This window comes from Mercenaria mercenaria, chromosome 5 (assembly GCF_021730395.1).
Source record: "Mercenaria mercenaria strain notata chromosome 5, MADL_Memer_1, whole genome shotgun sequence".
In the NCBI taxonomy this organism is placed as follows: Eukaryota; Metazoa; Mollusca; class Bivalvia; order Venerida; family Veneridae; genus Mercenaria; species Mercenaria mercenaria.
Window position 1 is genome coordinate 39,093,147 of NC_069365.1, and position 18,118 is coordinate 39,111,264.

The following is an 18,118-nucleotide window of genomic DNA, read 5'->3' on the forward strand; positions in this document are numbered from 1 at the left end:
TATCCCTTTTGTTTTTTGACTAAATGATTTGAACAGTCTCAGAGTATCACACAAAACATTTTGTCTTTTCACAGATTTCTTTCTTATTTCATGAAAATTTAAAAGAAAAGAAAGAAAAAAGTGTAATACAAGTTAGCATATTGGCTGCAAAACCTCACCATTTTGTCACTGATTTGTATGTTATGGATAGTATAAAACAATTTAGTAGATTCCATTTTGTTCTTCATTTCAGACAAAAAATAATTCCAAAGATTATCCAACAGAAATATCTGAATGCCATGGATGGACACTGAATGTATTGATAATATTTCACTTACGGATGATATCAGATCTGAACCAATTGGAAAAAGATACATCATGCAAGTGTATGGACTGAGGATCTGAAATTCCTATGCACATTGTGGTGCCATGTCATATAGACATATGAATTGTTGTCTTTCCCAATTTTTTTTTATTCCAAAAAATTGCCAGGATACTAACACATTAATACTATACTATACCATACTAATATTAATATATTACAATTTTTGCTATGATTAAGTGTATGAAACAAAAGAATGAACATGTAAACAAGTTTGAACTTGATATGTTGTGTTTCTAAAGATAACAAAAAAATCAATAATTTGTAGACATTTGATTTAAAGTAGAAACACACAGGCTTGAAAATATTGTTGTTCAAAAGGACTAGGGCAAGAAAATTTCTCAGTTCAGAGAGACTTAAGAGTTCAAAATATTGCAGTTTAGAAAAGGACCAATATTGTTAAGTTTGAAGCCTATACAATGATAATGTTTTGTTTTTTGTTATTGTTTGGTTGTTCACTTTCTGAGACATTAATGTGTTTAATTAGTATTTCATTCCCCGCTGAAAATGATTTTTACATGTTTTTGAAGGTTAATTAACCTTATACTTGAGGATAACTGTTGACCATAAAGGTAGTTCTGCACATTTGAAACAAATATTGTTCTACAATGTAGAATTTTATTAAACCTTATTTTTTCAAAACATCATTGAATGTAAAAGAAATTCAGCCAACAAAAAAAGATAGGGTCAAATGCTTGAATTTTGGTTTGATTTGAGATTGTATTTGGAAAGATATTCTATGCTCATCTCTCACATGTTGTATGATGAGATATTGATCTGGTTCAGATAAATAGTATAAACTAAAAGTGTATGTAGAGCTGATCTCGCAGTTAAATGTCCAAAAGTATCAGCTATATTTGTTAAAAAAACAACAAAAAAACGTCCTGCTTTTTTTTAATAGTGGCTTTTACATATTCATACTGCGTATACTTTGACATATATTAGTGTGTCCTTTCTTGAACACACACAATTTCCATTTACATATCCACTGTGTTGTTATTGTTTATATATTCAGATATGACTTTTGAGCATAATATAATATTATATTCAAGTAAAACTTCTTAGGGCATTGCATATGTATTTTGAAACAGAACAGGCCAAATATTTTGTGTTCCATTTATGTTTAATAAAAAGCTTTTCTGTGTTAAAGTAATTCTCAATCATTAATAAACCTTGTTTGGTAATAGAAATGCAAAGCAATGGGCCTAAGACTTCTTTTGTTTGACCAGGTACACAATTGTATCATGAAGATGTACATATTTTTCGTATATTTTTGTAGATAATCAAAACTTGCAATATTATGGTCATGTAGATCAAAAATGTACCTTTGTGTAAAGAGCTTTCTTATATCTTTGTTGCCTATACCTTTGACACTTTTGACTATACACAGAACTGTTATATTTTGTACATATAATTGTTATTCAAATATTTTATACAAAGCAAACACATAGTGATTAGGACTGCCCTCGACTGAATTACTGTCCCCACTTACTTAAAGGAAAAAAGGGGGACTTTGAAATGGACTGTGTCCTTCTGTCTGTCCTGTCACACTACATGTCGTGTCCATAACTCTACCATCCATCAAGAGATTTTTGAATTACTTACCACAGTTGTTCTTCATAATGACACGACATGTTGCACACAAAACCCAGACGCCATTCTAAGGTCAAGGCATCAGTTTGAGGTCAAAATTTGACAATGATTGTTGTGTGTCCTGTCCACAACTTTGCCATCTATGAAGGCGTCTTCAAATTACTTGGTGCAAATGTTCCCTGTAATGAGCGCTAAGTTCAAAGCTACACTTGGAGGTCAAAGGTTGACAGGGCCAGTTTTTTTGTCCAGTGTGTGACACTGACATCCATCAGCAGATTTTGAAACTACTTTGTACAAATATTCCCCATAATGAGATGATGTCATGCCCAAGATACTGACATCTACCTCAAAGGTCAAGGTCAAAATTAGAGGTCAAATAATTTAGGTCATTTTTCGTGTATGGTCAATTAATTCATTATGCATAGATGAATATTCAAGTTACTTTACACAAAAAGAAGGTTATTTTCAAATATAGTACAAAGTATGTTCCATGTTTTGTGTTAAGGGAACGTAAACAACAAAGTAAACTAGCTCCAAGACCATGATATTTTTTTTTATTTTTATTGTTAAAATTGTGAATATAGCCAGTCTATATCCTATGTCCAATATCATAGACTGATAATACTACAATCAGTTCTCTGACAAAATCTCTAAAATAGACTTGAATTTGTCACTTTCACATAAAATAAAAGAAAAATACAGAAGATGAATTTTTGTGACAAATTCTTTATTATCAGTTAAGTGGCTAGTCTTAACAACAAAGGTATGGGGTAGCTCTTTATGTTGTTATTGAACCATTTCATTCATGTTGTTGTTGTTTGTTGTTAACAAAAGAGTAAGCTTTTTACATTAGACAACATTGTATTATACAAATATGTACAGATTTTATACATGCATAGTTAAAAATAAATCATGATGATTTGAACTTTGTGCATTTGTTATATTTGAAATAATACTTATTATTTGGTCAGGAAAGTATTAGTCCAACTCGTGACGTAATTGTCACTTTCATTTCATTTCAGTCTGATATTAGGTCCAACTCGGCCACGTCTGAAAACAGGCGTAATCACTAGTGATTAATATCCGAACATAAATTATGAGCTTCACAGTATGAAAAACGTCTGTGTATGGACCGTCAGGGGAGGTAACTAGAGTCGCGCATTGGGACTAAGAAAGTGTATACTTGTAAAAGATAATAGTCCTAGAAAACACGAGCTGTGCTTTACCTGACCCTACAGTCAATGTCCATAGCCTATGTGATGGTATCAAGAAAATGTGTCTTTGGTGCTTATACTGACAATGTGAAACTTAAGATTGTTTAAGAGTTTCATTATACATAGTAACTTGTAAAAATTTACAAAAAATGGAAGAAATAATTGAGCAAATACTTTAATGTAAGCAATACAACATCGATAATAATAAGAAAAAGAAAACAATGCCATAAAGTGTAAACGTATTAAAAGTCCTGTTTCAGGTTTGTTTTCATGGATTTCACTATTTTGCAATTCATTTTTGCAAAAGGAAACCTGCAAATGTTGTCCGTCTGTAGGAATTTTCGTACAGCTGTGGACTGCTATTGCCACTTGTGCTTTTTACCCAGACTCGTTGACCAGCTGTAACCATGGTAACAGCACTAACAGAATTGCAGTCGTGATTTACATTGTTGAATTGCGTGCTCCTGGCTACTGGATTGTGTTCAAGGATGATGTCATAGTAGAAGCCCCGGCCTGCATAGTTACAAGCATGTACCACAAAGTAGTAGAGCCCTGTTACCGGTGCAGTGAAAACCCCAATAACGTTGTCGTATCCATTGCCTTCATTCAAGGGCACAGTTTGTAGCACCAGGATCTGACTAGAGTCTAAACTTTTATCCACGGGACTATATGCACTGAAAGCAACCATTGGCTTGTCAACTCTGTCTGAAATAAACAACGAGATTAACTTGCCATCATAATCGTTTTGATGTGTTACTTTAAAAAAATGCCTTTCATAGGGTAATGACTTACTTATGCCCGAAACACTACGACGTCAAAGACGCACTATCTTATTGATACGAAAGTGTCTGCCAATTTAAAAGGGAAATTCATGTCGAAGTTACAGTTTGTATGAGATCAGACAAGACCTTTGGCCCTGGGTTACTTGATATTTAACCAGGTTTTCAACGAAAACTTGAGTTATTAGATTGGGGTAGATGTCGGTTGGGCGGGCGGTGGCGGCGGCAGCGGCGTCAAACTGGTGTTTCCGGTCAATAACTTTTGTTTCGGTACAGATATTTGAATAAAATTTGGTATGTATGTAGCTTATATGAAGACAAAGGCTGGGATTGATTTTGGGGTTTCTAGGGTCAAGGTCAAGGTCACTGTTACTTAGGCCATACCAAATTGATATGTCGTTCGTCGGAACTACCGCATCAATAATTTCATTCCCGAGAAAAAAAAATAAAAATCACCCGCCCGCACGTACATAAAAATCTCCGAAAAAAATTTTTTTTTTCCCGATTACGCGGTCCGGAATAATAACGGCAAAGCAGGTTTTATCGTTGTTTTAATGCGTCAAAGTGATATTGATCGGATTTCATGCATCCGTAATACATGTTACTGATGACCAAAACTCAAAAAGTCAGGAATTATGGTGTTGTTCATCATTTGTTTTAAATCTGGAGTGTCTGTGCTAGTGCCACACATGACCTTCGATGTGTCGGTAGGTAAAGAAGTAGGCACGTTCTACTTTTGTTCAATACAGTGAAAGGAACGAAGCACGACTTGTAAGACGTGCACAGGGATGCAGTTAAAAATATTTGGAAATATTGTTCAGATATAGTTTTCAAACCATTTGTTATCAGTTGTTTAGTTCAGTATGTTATATCTAGAGCCCAAAGCTGAGGCCGACTACTATCTTAAAAAAATGTTTGTTCACAGATCCTGACCGACCTATCACATTGTCTAGGCCAAATCTTTTTGAACGTAACTTCTTTAGTACAGCAGTCAGATATTCTATTGAAACGCATTTAGTCAATTTAGAAATTGTTTAGCTTTTCAAATAAGTAGTGTAGATATAAAATCTGTCCTTTTGTAACCCCAATTTTGCCTGTTTGTCTATTACTTGGCTGTGAATTGATAGAACGAAAAAAAAACTGGAAAAAACAGACCTCCCCAACTCTAAATTTCTAGTTCAGTCAAAGCAAAACAAACAACACTTTAAGGGTGGCCATATAACACTTTAAGGGTGGCCATATTTGGATCACTCTTTGTCAGTCTTGTTATCATTTTTGCCTGAAATGAATCTCCACCACAAAAAACATAAGCTAGCCTGACCTGTTAAGAAATTATTCCAAAGGGATTCGAGCAATGTCGAACCATCTGTATGACCAACTCTGTTTGGTCTCACTGGTCAAGTGGTTTGTTACTTCCCTTCACCTCTATGGGTTGGAGTTCCACTAGAGGCACAAAGTTGTTCATGTGCCGAAGCCATCTAACTGTGCTTCAGAAGAAATGTTATTCCACACATGTGCCTGTTTTGTCTTAAATATTCCTCATGCTGTGCCGTTAAATAGGCAGGCCTTCAGATTAATGTAGAAAAAATCAAAATTAAAAATAAGACACTCATCCCTTAGAAATTATAACTAAAAAAAAAACAAAGTGATTCAGTGAGGTCTGGCAAGAATTTATTTGCAAAATCATTCATGTAGTCTTTAAAACATAATAGAAAAGCTATATACTGTGTTACCCACACTGTAAATGTTTGATTTCTGTGTTATTTCTAAAGAAATGTTAACTTCATGTATAATCATAACCGCCTCCTCAAGGGTCCAAGCTGGGAAAAAAAATAAAAAAAGCCCGCTCGCTCCATGTAAAATCTACCCTCCTCTGAAAAAATCAAAATTGAGAAAAAAAAAAATAAAATAAAAATTTCGCTCGCCCGCTCCATTTTTTTTTTTAAATTTTCCGAAGAACTATTAATCAATTTGGTATGGCCTTAAAATAGAAAAAGGGTTTTCGGTCAATAACTTTTGTTTCGGTAAAGATATTTGAATAAAACTTGGTGTGTATGTAGCTTATATCAAGACAAAGACTGGGATTGATTTTGGGGTTTCTGGGATCAAGGTCAAGGTCACTGTTACTTAAAATAGAAAAAGGGTTTCCGGTCAATAACTTAACTTAGGAATGAGCTATCATGATGAAACTTGGTGTATAGAAAACTTATATAAAGTTGTAGCTTGGGATTGATTTTGAGGTTTCTGGGATCAAGGTCAAGGTCATTGTAACTAAAAATAGGGTTAGGGTTAGGGTTAGCATATCTTCTACATGCATGGAGGGATTTTGATGAAAGTTGGCACAATTGTTCACCATCATGAGACGGAGTGTCATGCGCAAGAACCAGGTCCCTAGGTCTAAGGTCAAGGTCACACTTAGAGGTCAAAGGATACAAGAATGAAAACTTTGTCCGAAGCATATCTTCTTCATGCATAGAGGGATTTTGATGTAACTTGGCACAATTATACACCATCATGAGACGAAGTGTCTTGCACAGTTCCCTTCTTTAGAATTACTTCCCTTTGTTGTTACTATAAATAGCTTATATTGTAACTTTTTCATTACTAGATGTAGGGAAAAATCGAGACCACTTTTCTGTAGTACAACATGCATGTTACATCCAATTTTGAGGTGTATTTTGACCAATCTCTACCTGGTAAGGATTTCTGTGTGAACTTACAATTTTTTTTTTTTTTTTTTTTTTTTTTTTTTTTAAGATTAACTTCCCTTAGTTGTTATTATAAATAACTTAAATTGTAACTTTTTTATAATTCACCGTAGGATAAAACCAAGACCACTTTTCTGTGGTACAACATAGTTGTTACTTTCTAATTTTGGGTGTATTTTAAGGTATCTCTACCTCGTAAGGAGTTTTTTTGTGGACTTAGAAAAACAAAAGAATTACAATGATTACTAAACAACCACAAAATTAAAATTACATCTGCAAATACAGGTGCTAGAGTAAAGAAATTTGCTGTGACGGGCGTATATTGTGACATTCTGGCACTCTTGTTTATTCTTATGAAAAGTGATGAAAACCTGGTTTCGTGGCATTGCCGCGTTTCTTGTTCATATATAGTTACCCGGGCCTTTTACGCCACAGTCGCTCATCTCATTGAGACAAGCTATTCTGTAACCTAAAAATGCCCCATGCACATTGACAAGATTCCAGTGTGTGAACATGCGCTTTGAGACTCAGGGACTTGCGTCTCGCTTAACACATGCTATCACAATGAAATATTTCTGCCTCAAAAAAAGTTTATTTTCTATGTATGTCAGACAGTCCTCTCAACATCCAAATAACTTTTGATCATCCAATATGTAGCCTTGATCTTTGAGATAGGGGCCTGCTATAGATCTACACCTCACCGCAAGTGGGCTCCGCAAATATAAAACGACATTAACGGTCCATAACGCTTTACATTTTTATCTTAAAAACAAACGAAACAGCTTTCCAAATAGATGTTATGCATAATTACATGCTTAAAAAAAGCACTACTTTTCATATTGCACATGAACTATTATAGTTAAGAGTCGTAAAGGGAGGTAATAAAAACAATTTAAAACTTCATGTTAAAGTGGCAGCCACATTTTATACAATTTATTTATTTGGTTTTTACGGCGCACCAACACAGTATAGGTTATATGGCGCCAAACAGGACTACAAGTTTTGGTTTCACATTTCATTTACATCGAAATAAAAACATGAGGTATGGAATCAAAATTTGCATACCTGCTGGAATCAGAGTTACAGCAAAACCAAGTGTTAAGACCCTATTAGTCGCCTCTTACGATCATGCAAGGGTAGGGCAGTGGTTCCAATTCTTTTTATACACAGATCGTCCCAGAACCACATGGGACACATTTTATGCAAAGACATTTTTGTAGCATCAGATAACGAAAAACAAAAGGCTAAACAATAAAGACACGAATGGAGACAAGACCTCTGATGGAAATTTAAAAAAAGTCATAAAAGTTATAATTTATTTAGGTCAGAAATAATACATGTACATGTAAATTATTTTTGACAATATAATAGTAAAGAATAAAATATTGAAGTAAGATCTTTAATCAAACTGTTGAAGTTAATTGTACAAGAAACTGGATATGGCAAGATTCTGTCACATTTCATTTTAAGGTAGTTCTGCAGATTCCAAACATATATTGTTCTATAATGTAGAATTTTATTAAACCATATTTTTTCAAAGGCATCATAATATGGGAAGAAAATTCGACCAATATAAAGGTAAGGCCATCTGTCTGCTTTTTTGTTAGGCCGATTTGAAAATATTTGTACTCCTGTCGATTTTCACAATGGGAAAATGGTCCTCCGGTCAATTTTCATAATTGGCTTCTATGTGAAATTCGCTCTTTTGGTGACATTTTCGGGTACAGAAGAAGTTCCACAATGTAGATTTTAGTGATTTTTTTCAAAGTTGTAGATGTACAGGTTTTCAATCATATTTACAAATGAATGTGTAGGTCATTGTGCTTGAATTCTCACAATTCGCGAAATATCCCCTGGAGTCCTGACATTGCTGCTTATTTTATGTTATTATTTTTGACTTCTTTTACATCAAACCCTGTCTATTGTCAAAGTAAACATTAAGAAAGACTGTAGCACCGACTGTTTAACACTTTATATATTATATTATACCAGACTTATACGCTTTCACATACGACACCAGTACTGGTTTTCCCAGGAAGCGGGTTCAAATAAGCTTAAAGCTTTCATCACAACTATCAACTTTCATCGAGCTAAAATAAATGAGTATTAACTAAGTATCAAATGTGCAGAAACTTCCTTAAAGTTTTGCCAGTTTTGATATCTAATGCTTTAAGGGAGCAACAAATTAAGCATTTGGCTTTTCGGAATATATATTACGATGAAATTTAAAAAAAAATTCAATATAAAAGATACAATACCTTCTAACAGTTTGAGCTCGGCTGTTTTGTTATCCAGTACTCGGTTCACATTTTCCAACACTGACACCGTATTTGCCTGTGTCTTTTTCATTTCCTTTTCCATCTCTTCAACTTTCAGTTCCAGGCGAATCACTTTGTCTAGCAGTTTGGATTCATAACTAAACTTGTCTGGCTCCCCCGCAAAACACCAGTTGAAAATTAAGCTTTCAACCAACACGAAAATAAAATAGTATTTTGTCATAAGTATTTTTTACAAATATTTGCGTGGCGAGTTTATGAAATGAGAACGTGTAGTTCACAAATTTATGTGAAGAAAATTATCTTATGTATAAACTAAGCTATGACCAATAAAATGCCTTCATAGTCCTTGTACTCAAGAATAATCAGGAAGAAGGAAAATATCAAAATAGCTGGTGCTCCTTGGTAAAAAAAAACAACATTTAAGGACGTGCACAGCTGTGAAGAGAATATCACCAGCATACGTTGTAAAAACCCTGCATACTGAATTTTAGAATGTTTTCGTGGCTGCTGCCACCTGTGTCAAAAAGAACATTGACTTGAGATATCTACCAGTTCATAAGACCACCCTAACACCAACCGTTCTAGGCTTTCCACACAAAAAAATATTTCCACAACGTGCAGTGTGCAGTGCTACCACAGGTATGCCTTAAAACATTTTATTTTGAAGGTGACTAAAACAACATATACTGAAGTTTTCGTTTTAATTAAAAAAACAACCAAGTGTATGAATACCCATAGTATGCAAATTTATGGTCACGTAAACAAAACAAGACCTCGCTGTCACTGGTTGTTCCTAATCACCGTACCATACCATAGTATTGTCACATAGACGTCACGTAACTAATAATATAGAAAAGTGAAAATCTACAGGTCGCCCAACATGACACAAATGAAAATGTTGCTAGCTCAGTTTGACTAAGCCAATTCATGAACGACCGTGGAAACCGTCTTACAAAAATTAAGATTTTTAAGATCTTATTGATATACCGACACATATAAGCAAACATATCTAGAAAGTCGGACGACTATTTCAACTGTGCGTTCACTAGACAGGAACATAACGAGAATATTTTAATGCACCATCTGAAAAAAATAGGCATAATTATTTACAGCGTGTAATTTTATGTTTTCTTATTTTATTTAATTAGTATATACTCTCAACATATGTTAAGAAAATCGATTCTTAAAATATTTTCCAATCCATCGGCAGAAAAGTTTGTCATAATAGGCTTTAACACTGAATGTTCTTTTTCAACATATGATCTTATTTAGGGAACGTAACCAATATTTACCCCAATTTACTGAAAAGTGTAAAGTGTCCCAGTTTCCCCATTGTCCCAGTTACCCCATTTTACCCTATGTATGTATGTAAAGAATAGGCAAATCTGAAAGTTTAATTTTTTCGACGTACCATTGACATAAATGAGAAAATGAATGAAAAAAAGTGTTAATAAAGCTTACCGTGAACACTTAAATGCAATTCTTTTTTTAGAAGTTTTAGCAGTATGATTTTGAGAAAAATAACAAATTAATAACCTGACTGTTTTCCAAAAGAAGAAATGCATGTAAGTCTTTAGAAAATGGTTTTGTGAACTTTTAATTATGCCGATAATGTACGAACAAAGGGTTCATTTAGCACAAACATTTATAGAAGTAGGACCGGGACAGGTCACCTGTCCAATTTTCACGGTAATCAATCGTTTTAATGATACATAGAATGTTTACTTTTTGAGGTAATGGACAATTAATGACAAATTCTCCGTAAGCGATTTCGGTATTCTTCGTTTCTTACAGAAACCCGTTTGCGCGTCGAGCTACTTTACGTCCGATGAATGCCTGCGGAAAATACGTTTTCGCGCGGAAAGTGCCCATTATCATTACATTATGACAGAATTCGAATAGAATTAGGCCTACTCATTACGTGGGTACAAGTACTCTATGCAGTCATGACTATAAATTTAAGGTTTAGGAGTATATCTTCAAAACACAGAAATATTTGATAAACGAACAGCATCTTTACCAACAAACCTGACCTGACCATTACATGTTTTGCTGTACTGTCCCGTACAGTGGATACTTAAAATATTCTGAAAAAGTTGTAACCTTTTAAAAATGAATGCCATTAGTAAAGAAATAAAAATAAACAATTGCTGAAAACTATGTTCCACCTAGTTAGTGATATTTCAGCTCTGGGACATTATTGCAAATGCATCAAAACAAAAGTATGTAACAGTTCTTTAAAAATGGTGAGTTTTTAAGGCTTTGAGCTGTCCGAAAATGTGACCCCTTTATGCAGCCCTTTTCGGAATTCAATGTATGTATCAGTATACTGACAATTGTTTTGTAGAGTAATATACATGTTTTAAATGCTGTTCAATTTTCATGTGAAACAACCGTTTCTTTGTTTTTGTTTTAATTGTTTTCTCAAAATGTAAGGCTAAGCATTAAAAAAGCATTGGGTCGTATAGTAAACAACTCCTTGTTCTTGTTTTACCCCATTCAACATGAATTTTATTCGAATCACTACTGTGTACATGTTATGTTATAGACGGTTAGCATCAGAAAGAGCTGGGGTCCTTACAGTGATGGCACAAATTCGTCCACACATGGCAAGCTGCACCTAAATAAATAATGAAAGTACTTCGTACGTGAACTGATAAGCAAACATAGAGAATATGGTAAGGTTAGTAGGAAGCAACCCATAAGGCTTCTAATTGGTTGAAAATGTTGGGGAATTCCGCTGTGTATATTTCCATGTAAAGTGGTCTCCCATAGGGCGAATATGTGTTGAACGTTTTTGAAAATTATCTAATTTCATAAATTAAAATTCAAATCCATGATTACTGGCTAAAATATTGGGAATGATGCATTTTGGGAGATAGATATGTATGTTTTACCAAAATGGAGCATTAAAAAACCACTACCGGACTATCGGTAACTGAGTTCGAATACGGAAAAGAGTGCCCAAAAATGATGGTCAACAGGTACATTTCTTGCTGTTTTATGATTGGCCCTGGAAGGTCTTCCATCCTGAGTAGGTAGAATAGTTAGCCATAACACAAAACATTACAATGTTGGCCTTTGGAAAATGAGTTTGTTCCCTCTGACCTAACATTACATACTACAATATCCATTTTTACCTAGAGTTCTGAACAGTTCAAAGAATGTACTGACCAGCTTTCATCCGTTTTCTTTTCTATGTCCACAACACATATTGTGGAAATAAAAAGTAATACATATTTATACCATATTCTCCTTGTTTATTTGCTGCGACTACTGCTCCGCTAAAGGTCGGGTACTTCCGGCGTATTGCATTTATAGCAGCCATTGCAGCGTCCGTCGGTGACATACCAGTGCCCATCAAAGTTACAGCGTGATAACTGAAAATATATTACTAGTTAAAGTGCCTTTGAAGTTTATGACAGTTCAGGTGACTGAAATGAGCTGGAGTATGTCAGCATACTTCAGATTATTTTACAATTTACAAAAGCTGATTATTTTTAAGGAAGATATGCACTGACTGTTACTGTTACAATCCATGCATAGGGAGTGCTCGCAATTTCATCTTTCAGGCACGGCCACCACAAATTTCTATATCATGAATTTTTATAAGAATTTAAAGCTGATACATGTAATAGTTTGTATCAAATAATCGATTTAACAAAACAAAAATGGAAGCAGCGGAGTGGAAACAATAATTTCACGTGCGTTAAGGGAAAAATCTACTTTTGCAAACCTTGGCAGAAATCGCATCATTATATCTCCGTTTCCCGTGCATGCCGCTGCACCTATATCTGTGTCTGCGTAGGAACCGGCTCCGGCAACAGGGGTGTCGCCAACACGACTGTAAATCCAAAATGAATGGGTGATTCTATAACACTCCAAACTTGCAAGTAGTCTATATGTTTTCTAATTAATACATACACAATCTCAATGCCAAGAAGACAATATCAAATATATTAGATACTGTACACTTTTCTTAAAATAAACGGACTGATTTTCTTTGAGTTTCCACGATAAACATTTTATCATCTAGCCTGTGTTACCTCATTGCATAGCATTAGAGAATATAAAGACCACAGCCTGAAACGTACGTTGGTATGAGAGCAACAATAATGACAAATGCAATTATTCTAGATCATTATACACAATTTGAAAGTAAAAAAGTATACCCTGGAATTTTATACGTTAAACCATTGGTGGACGCGCCTGAAGCAACTGTTCCATGTGCATCTATGGCGATGATTCCAATCGTGTCGTGATTGTTTTCACCAATCATTCCTGGCGTTTCATCTCTTGATGTATCAGAGCTTTTGATTGGATGATACGGGCCGCAAGATTTGCTGGGATCTGGGAAGACATTCTGTTAAAATACTGAACATGTCACTGCCCTGTACAAATCGAGGCTTAAACTTCTAACATCGCTATTTTAAGTATGATTTATTTATTGTAGCCAGCCTCATCAGATATTAAACGCCAGAGTAGCGACATTCTATCTTTTTAAAGCAAAATAAATAAATAAATAAATAAATAAATAAACAAATAAATAAATAAAAATAGATAAATAAAAATATAAGAAAATAAGACAAAATGAATAATATTGCTTAAACAGTTGTTGACGAAGCTATTATCGGTCTAGAACAAACATATATCACGGATAGCACTATTAACCGAAACAAGCCATTGTTATAGCAATTTTCAGCTCAAGAAGACACTAGCGTGTAACTAATTGTTACACAACATACTTCTATTTGAATAAATAACAAACTGAAGAATTTGAATACCTCACGAAAATTTGGTTGACAACTTCCATTTTTCCATACTTCCCACAGTTGCTCTGAGTATGATGTTGTCAGGTTTTCCTCCATGAACCCCATTTCAACGGCAAACTGTGTCGCTAAAATAGTAATTTTTTTTGTACTAGATATGGCACCCTTAATAAAGTTTTTTTTTTTTAATTAATTACATCATTTACCGAGCCTCGAAAAAAAGAAACCCCTTATAGATAAAACCTTCAGAATGACACTTATATTTTAAGATCGAACCTGCATCTCCAACTAACAATGTATGGTCAGTGTTGTCTAGAACCTTCCTGGCTACTGATATGGCTTGTTTGATCCTTCTTAACCCACCAACTGCACCCACATTGTGTGTTGTACTGAAATGTAATTTCAAAGACAGTCTATGATATAAATGGTTCATATCCACAAAAAAACTGAGATTAACAGTCTGTAATTCAGTTAAAAATTTGGTCGTATCTGAATTGAAAGGTTTTGGGTATTGTCACAAAAAGTTATTACTTGTTTCCGTAAGACTGAAAGCGCTGCAGAGTTCGTACCCTGAGCAAAAGGTTTGAATAACCAGTACATGTATTACATCGCCTTAAGGAGTTTTCGCAAACTCGTTTTATGGATGGCGGTGTTAATTATATGTGTATTTTCCTGCTGGACTGTTATTCTTGTTTTGTAATAGAATATTTAATAGCTGATTCTAGTTTTCGGATTTTAAATGACTTTAGCATTTTAAGTTCTCTACCCGTCCATTATCATTGCATCAAGAGTAGTTTCACCACTTTCGTCGGGACTGCCTCCAAATCCTACGGTGTGTCGGCACGCAGACATCTCACAAGAATGACCAGTCGCCTCAACGGCATCAACTGCGCTGTTACCACTTCCAGTTAAGGTCATCCATCCTAAATATAAATACTGTTGATGAATATGACTTTACAGAGCATTAGACATTAATGATCGCCGTTTATTTATTGTTGTGAAGATCACTTGCTTTCGACAAATACCAGGTATTTGATTTCACATTTAAAGTACTCACATGAACCTATACCAGTGCGTATGAATATCATCTTAAGAGTAGAAAAAAGCAAAATGATCTTTTATTTCTGTCTTACTCTTACGTTTGCCAACAGTGTACAGTTCCAATTTTTGTCGACTGATTTTATCTAACCCCTCCTTCTGTTTTTATTCTATTCATACCAAGGTCAAGTGCTCACAAACGGTGTCACAAACAAAACCCACATGTGTTATTGTGTAAACTAGGTCAATCGTATTTGACAGTCCTGATTGGACATTCTGTTTTATGTAAACATTAATGATTGACAGTTTTGAATCCGTCCATTCTCTGTTGCTACATTTGGCCAATTGGAAGATTGTATATTCATTATGAGAGGCAGGTATATCATTATCATCTTCATCACTGACACAAACACCACCACCATCATAGGTAACAGTGTCCCTGTTACTACAGTTTACTTGTAATAGGGTAAATTCTGTGCATGGGCAGCTGACAGACTGTAGTGTATAAAAGGTGTTACCTCTGAATGTACAAAAGTTAAAATCGTAATGAACAGCGTATCTATAAGAGGTTAGGTGCCCAGCAGGTTTTCGGCGGTGCACAGGGCTATTCTGCAAAGTGATGGTGGCAGGAAAAAGTCTGTATAGATAAATTGTGCTGTTCCAACGTGTCTGTATAAGCCGTTTGTTATGGAGCCTGGCGGTGCTTTAAGAAAGATAGAATAACTGTTAATGAGGGTGTTATGGAGTCTTTGGGCGGGAATAGAGCTATCAACAATGTTATTCTGGATCTGGTTCAGATGTAAACATCGTCATATATCAGTTCAATTTGAAGGGATGCTGAAGACATGCTCAAATCTTAGAGCATGGATGAGACGCTGCTTGTATGGAAGTAGTCGGTGTTGACGAAGCGAGCATTACTGTGTTTAGTCATCTCCAGTTGTTGGCTTTGGTTGACTCGGTGTGAAGATCAGACGGAAGAGACATTCGTATAATAGAACGGACACATGTCTTAAATGCTTTGGGCTTAGAAGCTGGTGAACTGGCTTTGATGATTCTACGTAGAAATGAAAGAGTCGGGTTAGCTTTCTTGGAAATGTCATTAAGGTCAGTTCGGTTCCCCTTTTAAGGCATTTGGTGACGGTTACTTTCAGGAACATTGGGTAGAATTCATGGTTGTTGAGGTCTCGTCGAAGATATCTGCATCGGCTTGCTCTGGATGATATGAAAGAGTAAATAGTCGTAAATAAAGAGTCTAGGTGTAGAAGAATTTCTGCTCGAAAGGTCGTTGAAATAGGCTAGGTATATCAAAGCACCAAGAACTGTATTTTAAGGGACGCAGGGCGTGCAAGAGAGGTACGAACTTCTGCTATTTAAAATAGACTTGCTTTGGGGTTTTAAGCTGCTACATCTTTCCACTAAAGTTTCTACTTTTTGGTAGGCTTACATTCGATGTATGAGGCTGTGTTTGCTTCGCTGTGTGCTTCAATTAAATCTACCCTTGCCGTTTATCTTTTTATGACGACGAGAGAAATCTGCCTATTAATAATGTCAGTTTTCAAGGTATTGGCGCTGTTTCAGTTCGTCATCTCTCCGTGAAACTGTATTGTTTGTTCTGTACTTTCCCAGTTGCTTGCCTGTGTCATTGGTTTTCTGGCTAGACGGAACCAGCACTTTTCAGGCAACTCCATTGTGAATGAGTTCCTAGCAGCCACCATTAAATAGGTTTCTGATTATGTTGATATACTGTAGCGGTGTTGATACAGTTGTAATTGGATAGGGACATGCCCTTAGTCTTGAGTTTTTTTTCGAAATTGGCTTTTCTCCAAATAATTAGATTTCGTTTTTTTGCAGATTTCTGTCTTGGAGTAGCAGAATTTGTTTCAACGGAGATCGCATGAAGATCGCTCTTTCCAGGTACTGCGTTGCAACATACTTTTAAGAGGCATGCGATTTGAGAAGAAGTGGTAAAGTTTGTTCTGACTACTTGTAAGAAGATATTAAATCTAGCTCAAACTGTTCGTAGAAGAAATGAGAATACATCAAAGCACTAACCTGCTCTTACAGCATCTTGATAAGGCCACGTGGTTAAAACGAGAGGTAATGTATCGTTAGTGGTGCCTTCTAAAATAAAACCTTGTACAAAACATAACACACACAATCCAACAGTCAATGTTCTTTCAAACATATTGTACTATCAGTATGAACTAAGACATTTTCAAGTATAAATAGAAATAAATAGGTCTCAAGATCGAGATAAAACTAGTGTTGGTTCTGCATTTAAATTATCATGGCATATATTGTAAATCCAAAAATATGACAAAACCTTGCAAGATTTGCTAGAGACGAAATGTTATATTCTTACAGAACAATATCAGGGTAAAGAACAGTCGAATGTGGTTCCAACGTCGTGGCGGTGGAGGATTCGTCTCAGAAGCGGTGGATAAATATGGCCGGGTGACTGTATTTCCGCTGTCATCGGTAAGTTTTCAGATGAGTTTTTCTTTATTTATTCACATTTGCACACCCTATTACCTAGATCTACTGGTACTGATGATAAACCCGAACAGAAAATGGGGTTTTTTACCTGTAACTTTTTTATTAATGCAAACTGAAATCAATGGTCGGTATCAAAATAAAGCTTAACCTTTGCTGAAAACTCTTTACATAATTCAAATTTATATTTAGTAAGCAAACTCACACGAAGTGAGGGCCTGAAAGGGGTATGTAAAAAGGGGACTTTATGAACGTTGACTGATGATAAATTCGAACCCTTTGTCATTTACAAAATTTTCTTGGTATTATTATATTGAAACTTTCCCCAAAAAGCTGCAACAGTCATTCCTGATCAAGTAATGAAAAGTTAACAAATGTCAGGCCTTCATGTTTCGACAGTGAGCATGCGCAACAAACACCCTCTTCCCCAGTAATTTGGGATAAATATTTTTTATACAAATTTATGTAAGTCATTTATTTATACAGAATATTTACCAGTTTTGTTTTTGTTTACACCAGTTGGAGTTGTAAGTGGAAATTATTAGATGGTGTGTTCAATTTTATAAATAACCGATTGCAATCGAATATTTCCAAGGTGTTCGACTTTATCATCTGTCCGGGTTTATCATCAGTACCAGTATACCTAGAGCTCTGAATTCGGCTACCCAAACGGCAGCATGCCAATACATGCGATCAGCTGTTTAGATGGTATAGAGGCTATGACTACCTATTACCTGATGTCCACCACACCGAGGGATGCGGCTGCCACAGAGGTAGGAAATCAATAACGGTGAATAGTGGTGTTAGTTTTTTGAGCTGTATTTTTTCATTTCGACTTTCCATGAAGATATTCTGGAGCAGGCATACGTGTAAGTGCCTAAACA

At 35.2% G+C, this 18,118-nt stretch overlaps 3 protein-coding genes across 6 annotated transcripts in view; 1 reads left to right on the forward strand and 2 right to left on the reverse strand.

Annotated features, from left to right (window-relative positions):
• The window catches only part of LOC123558312 (solute carrier family 4 member 11-like), a 95,501-nt gene extending 92,624 nt beyond the window's left edge, over positions 1 to 2,877 (forward strand). For all 4 annotated transcript variants that reach the window (XM_053543254.1, XM_053543256.1, XM_053543253.1 and 1 more), the window contains exon 19: positions 233 to 2,877. In XM_053543254.1, the coding sequence (XP_053399229.1) occupies positions 233 to 293 (61 nt within the window). In that variant the 3' untranslated portion in view covers positions 294 to 2,877. The remainder of the gene's footprint in view (positions 1 to 232) is intronic.
• On the reverse strand, positions 1,476 to 9,233 carry LOC128556981 (complement C1q-like protein 3). Its single transcript, XM_053543257.1, has 2 exons — positions 8,914 to 9,233; positions 1,476 to 3,873 (listed from the first exon to the last, which is right to left on the reverse strand). The coding sequence occupies exons 1-2, from the start codon at positions 9,152 to 9,154 to the stop codon at positions 3,461 to 3,463; spliced, it is 654 nt and encodes a 217-aa protein (XP_053399232.1). The 5' UTR covers positions 9,155 to 9,233; the 3' UTR covers positions 1,476 to 3,460.
• A 2,259-nt stretch (positions 9,234 to 11,492) lies between these two features.
• LOC128557471 (N(4)-(Beta-N-acetylglucosaminyl)-L-asparaginase-like) lies at positions 11,493 to 16,946 on the reverse strand. The gene is made up of 8 exons (XM_053544852.1): positions 16,794 to 16,946; positions 14,470 to 14,626; positions 13,980 to 14,092; positions 13,719 to 13,831; positions 13,107 to 13,297; positions 12,671 to 12,778; positions 12,181 to 12,314; positions 11,493 to 11,554 (listed from the first exon to the last, which is right to left on the reverse strand). Exons 1-8 carry the CDS (start codon positions 16,924 to 16,926, stop codon positions 11,493 to 11,495), a joined length of 1,011 nt encoding a protein of 336 aa, XP_053400827.1. The 5' UTR covers positions 16,927 to 16,946.
• Positions 16,947 to 18,118: the final 1,172 nt, after the last annotated feature.

What these genes read in the sequence shown, in the direction of transcription:
- LOC128556981 (XM_053543257.1), bottom strand. Translation starts at nt 9,154, where the DNA reads ATGACAAAATACTATTTTATTTTCGTGTTGGTTGAAAGCTTAATTTTC. An exon ending in CGAGCTCAAACTGTTAGAAG is followed by an intron (nt 3,874 to 8,913) that starts GTATTGTATCTT and finishes TGTTTATTTCAG; the next exon opens with ACAGAGTTGACAAGCCAATG.
- LOC128557471 (XM_053544852.1), bottom strand. Translation starts at nt 16,926, where the DNA reads ATGTTTGAAAGAACATTGACTGTTGGATTGTGTGTGTTATGTTTTGTA. An exon ending in ATTGTTAGTTGGAGATGCAG is followed by an intron (nt 13,832 to 13,979) that starts GTTCGATCTTAA and finishes TTACTATTTTAG; the next exon opens with CGACACAGTTTGCCGTTGAA. An exon ending in GTCAACCAAATTTTCGTGAG is followed by an intron (nt 13,298 to 13,718) that starts GTATTCAAATTC and finishes GTATTTTAACAG; the next exon opens with AATGTCTTCCCAGATCCCAG.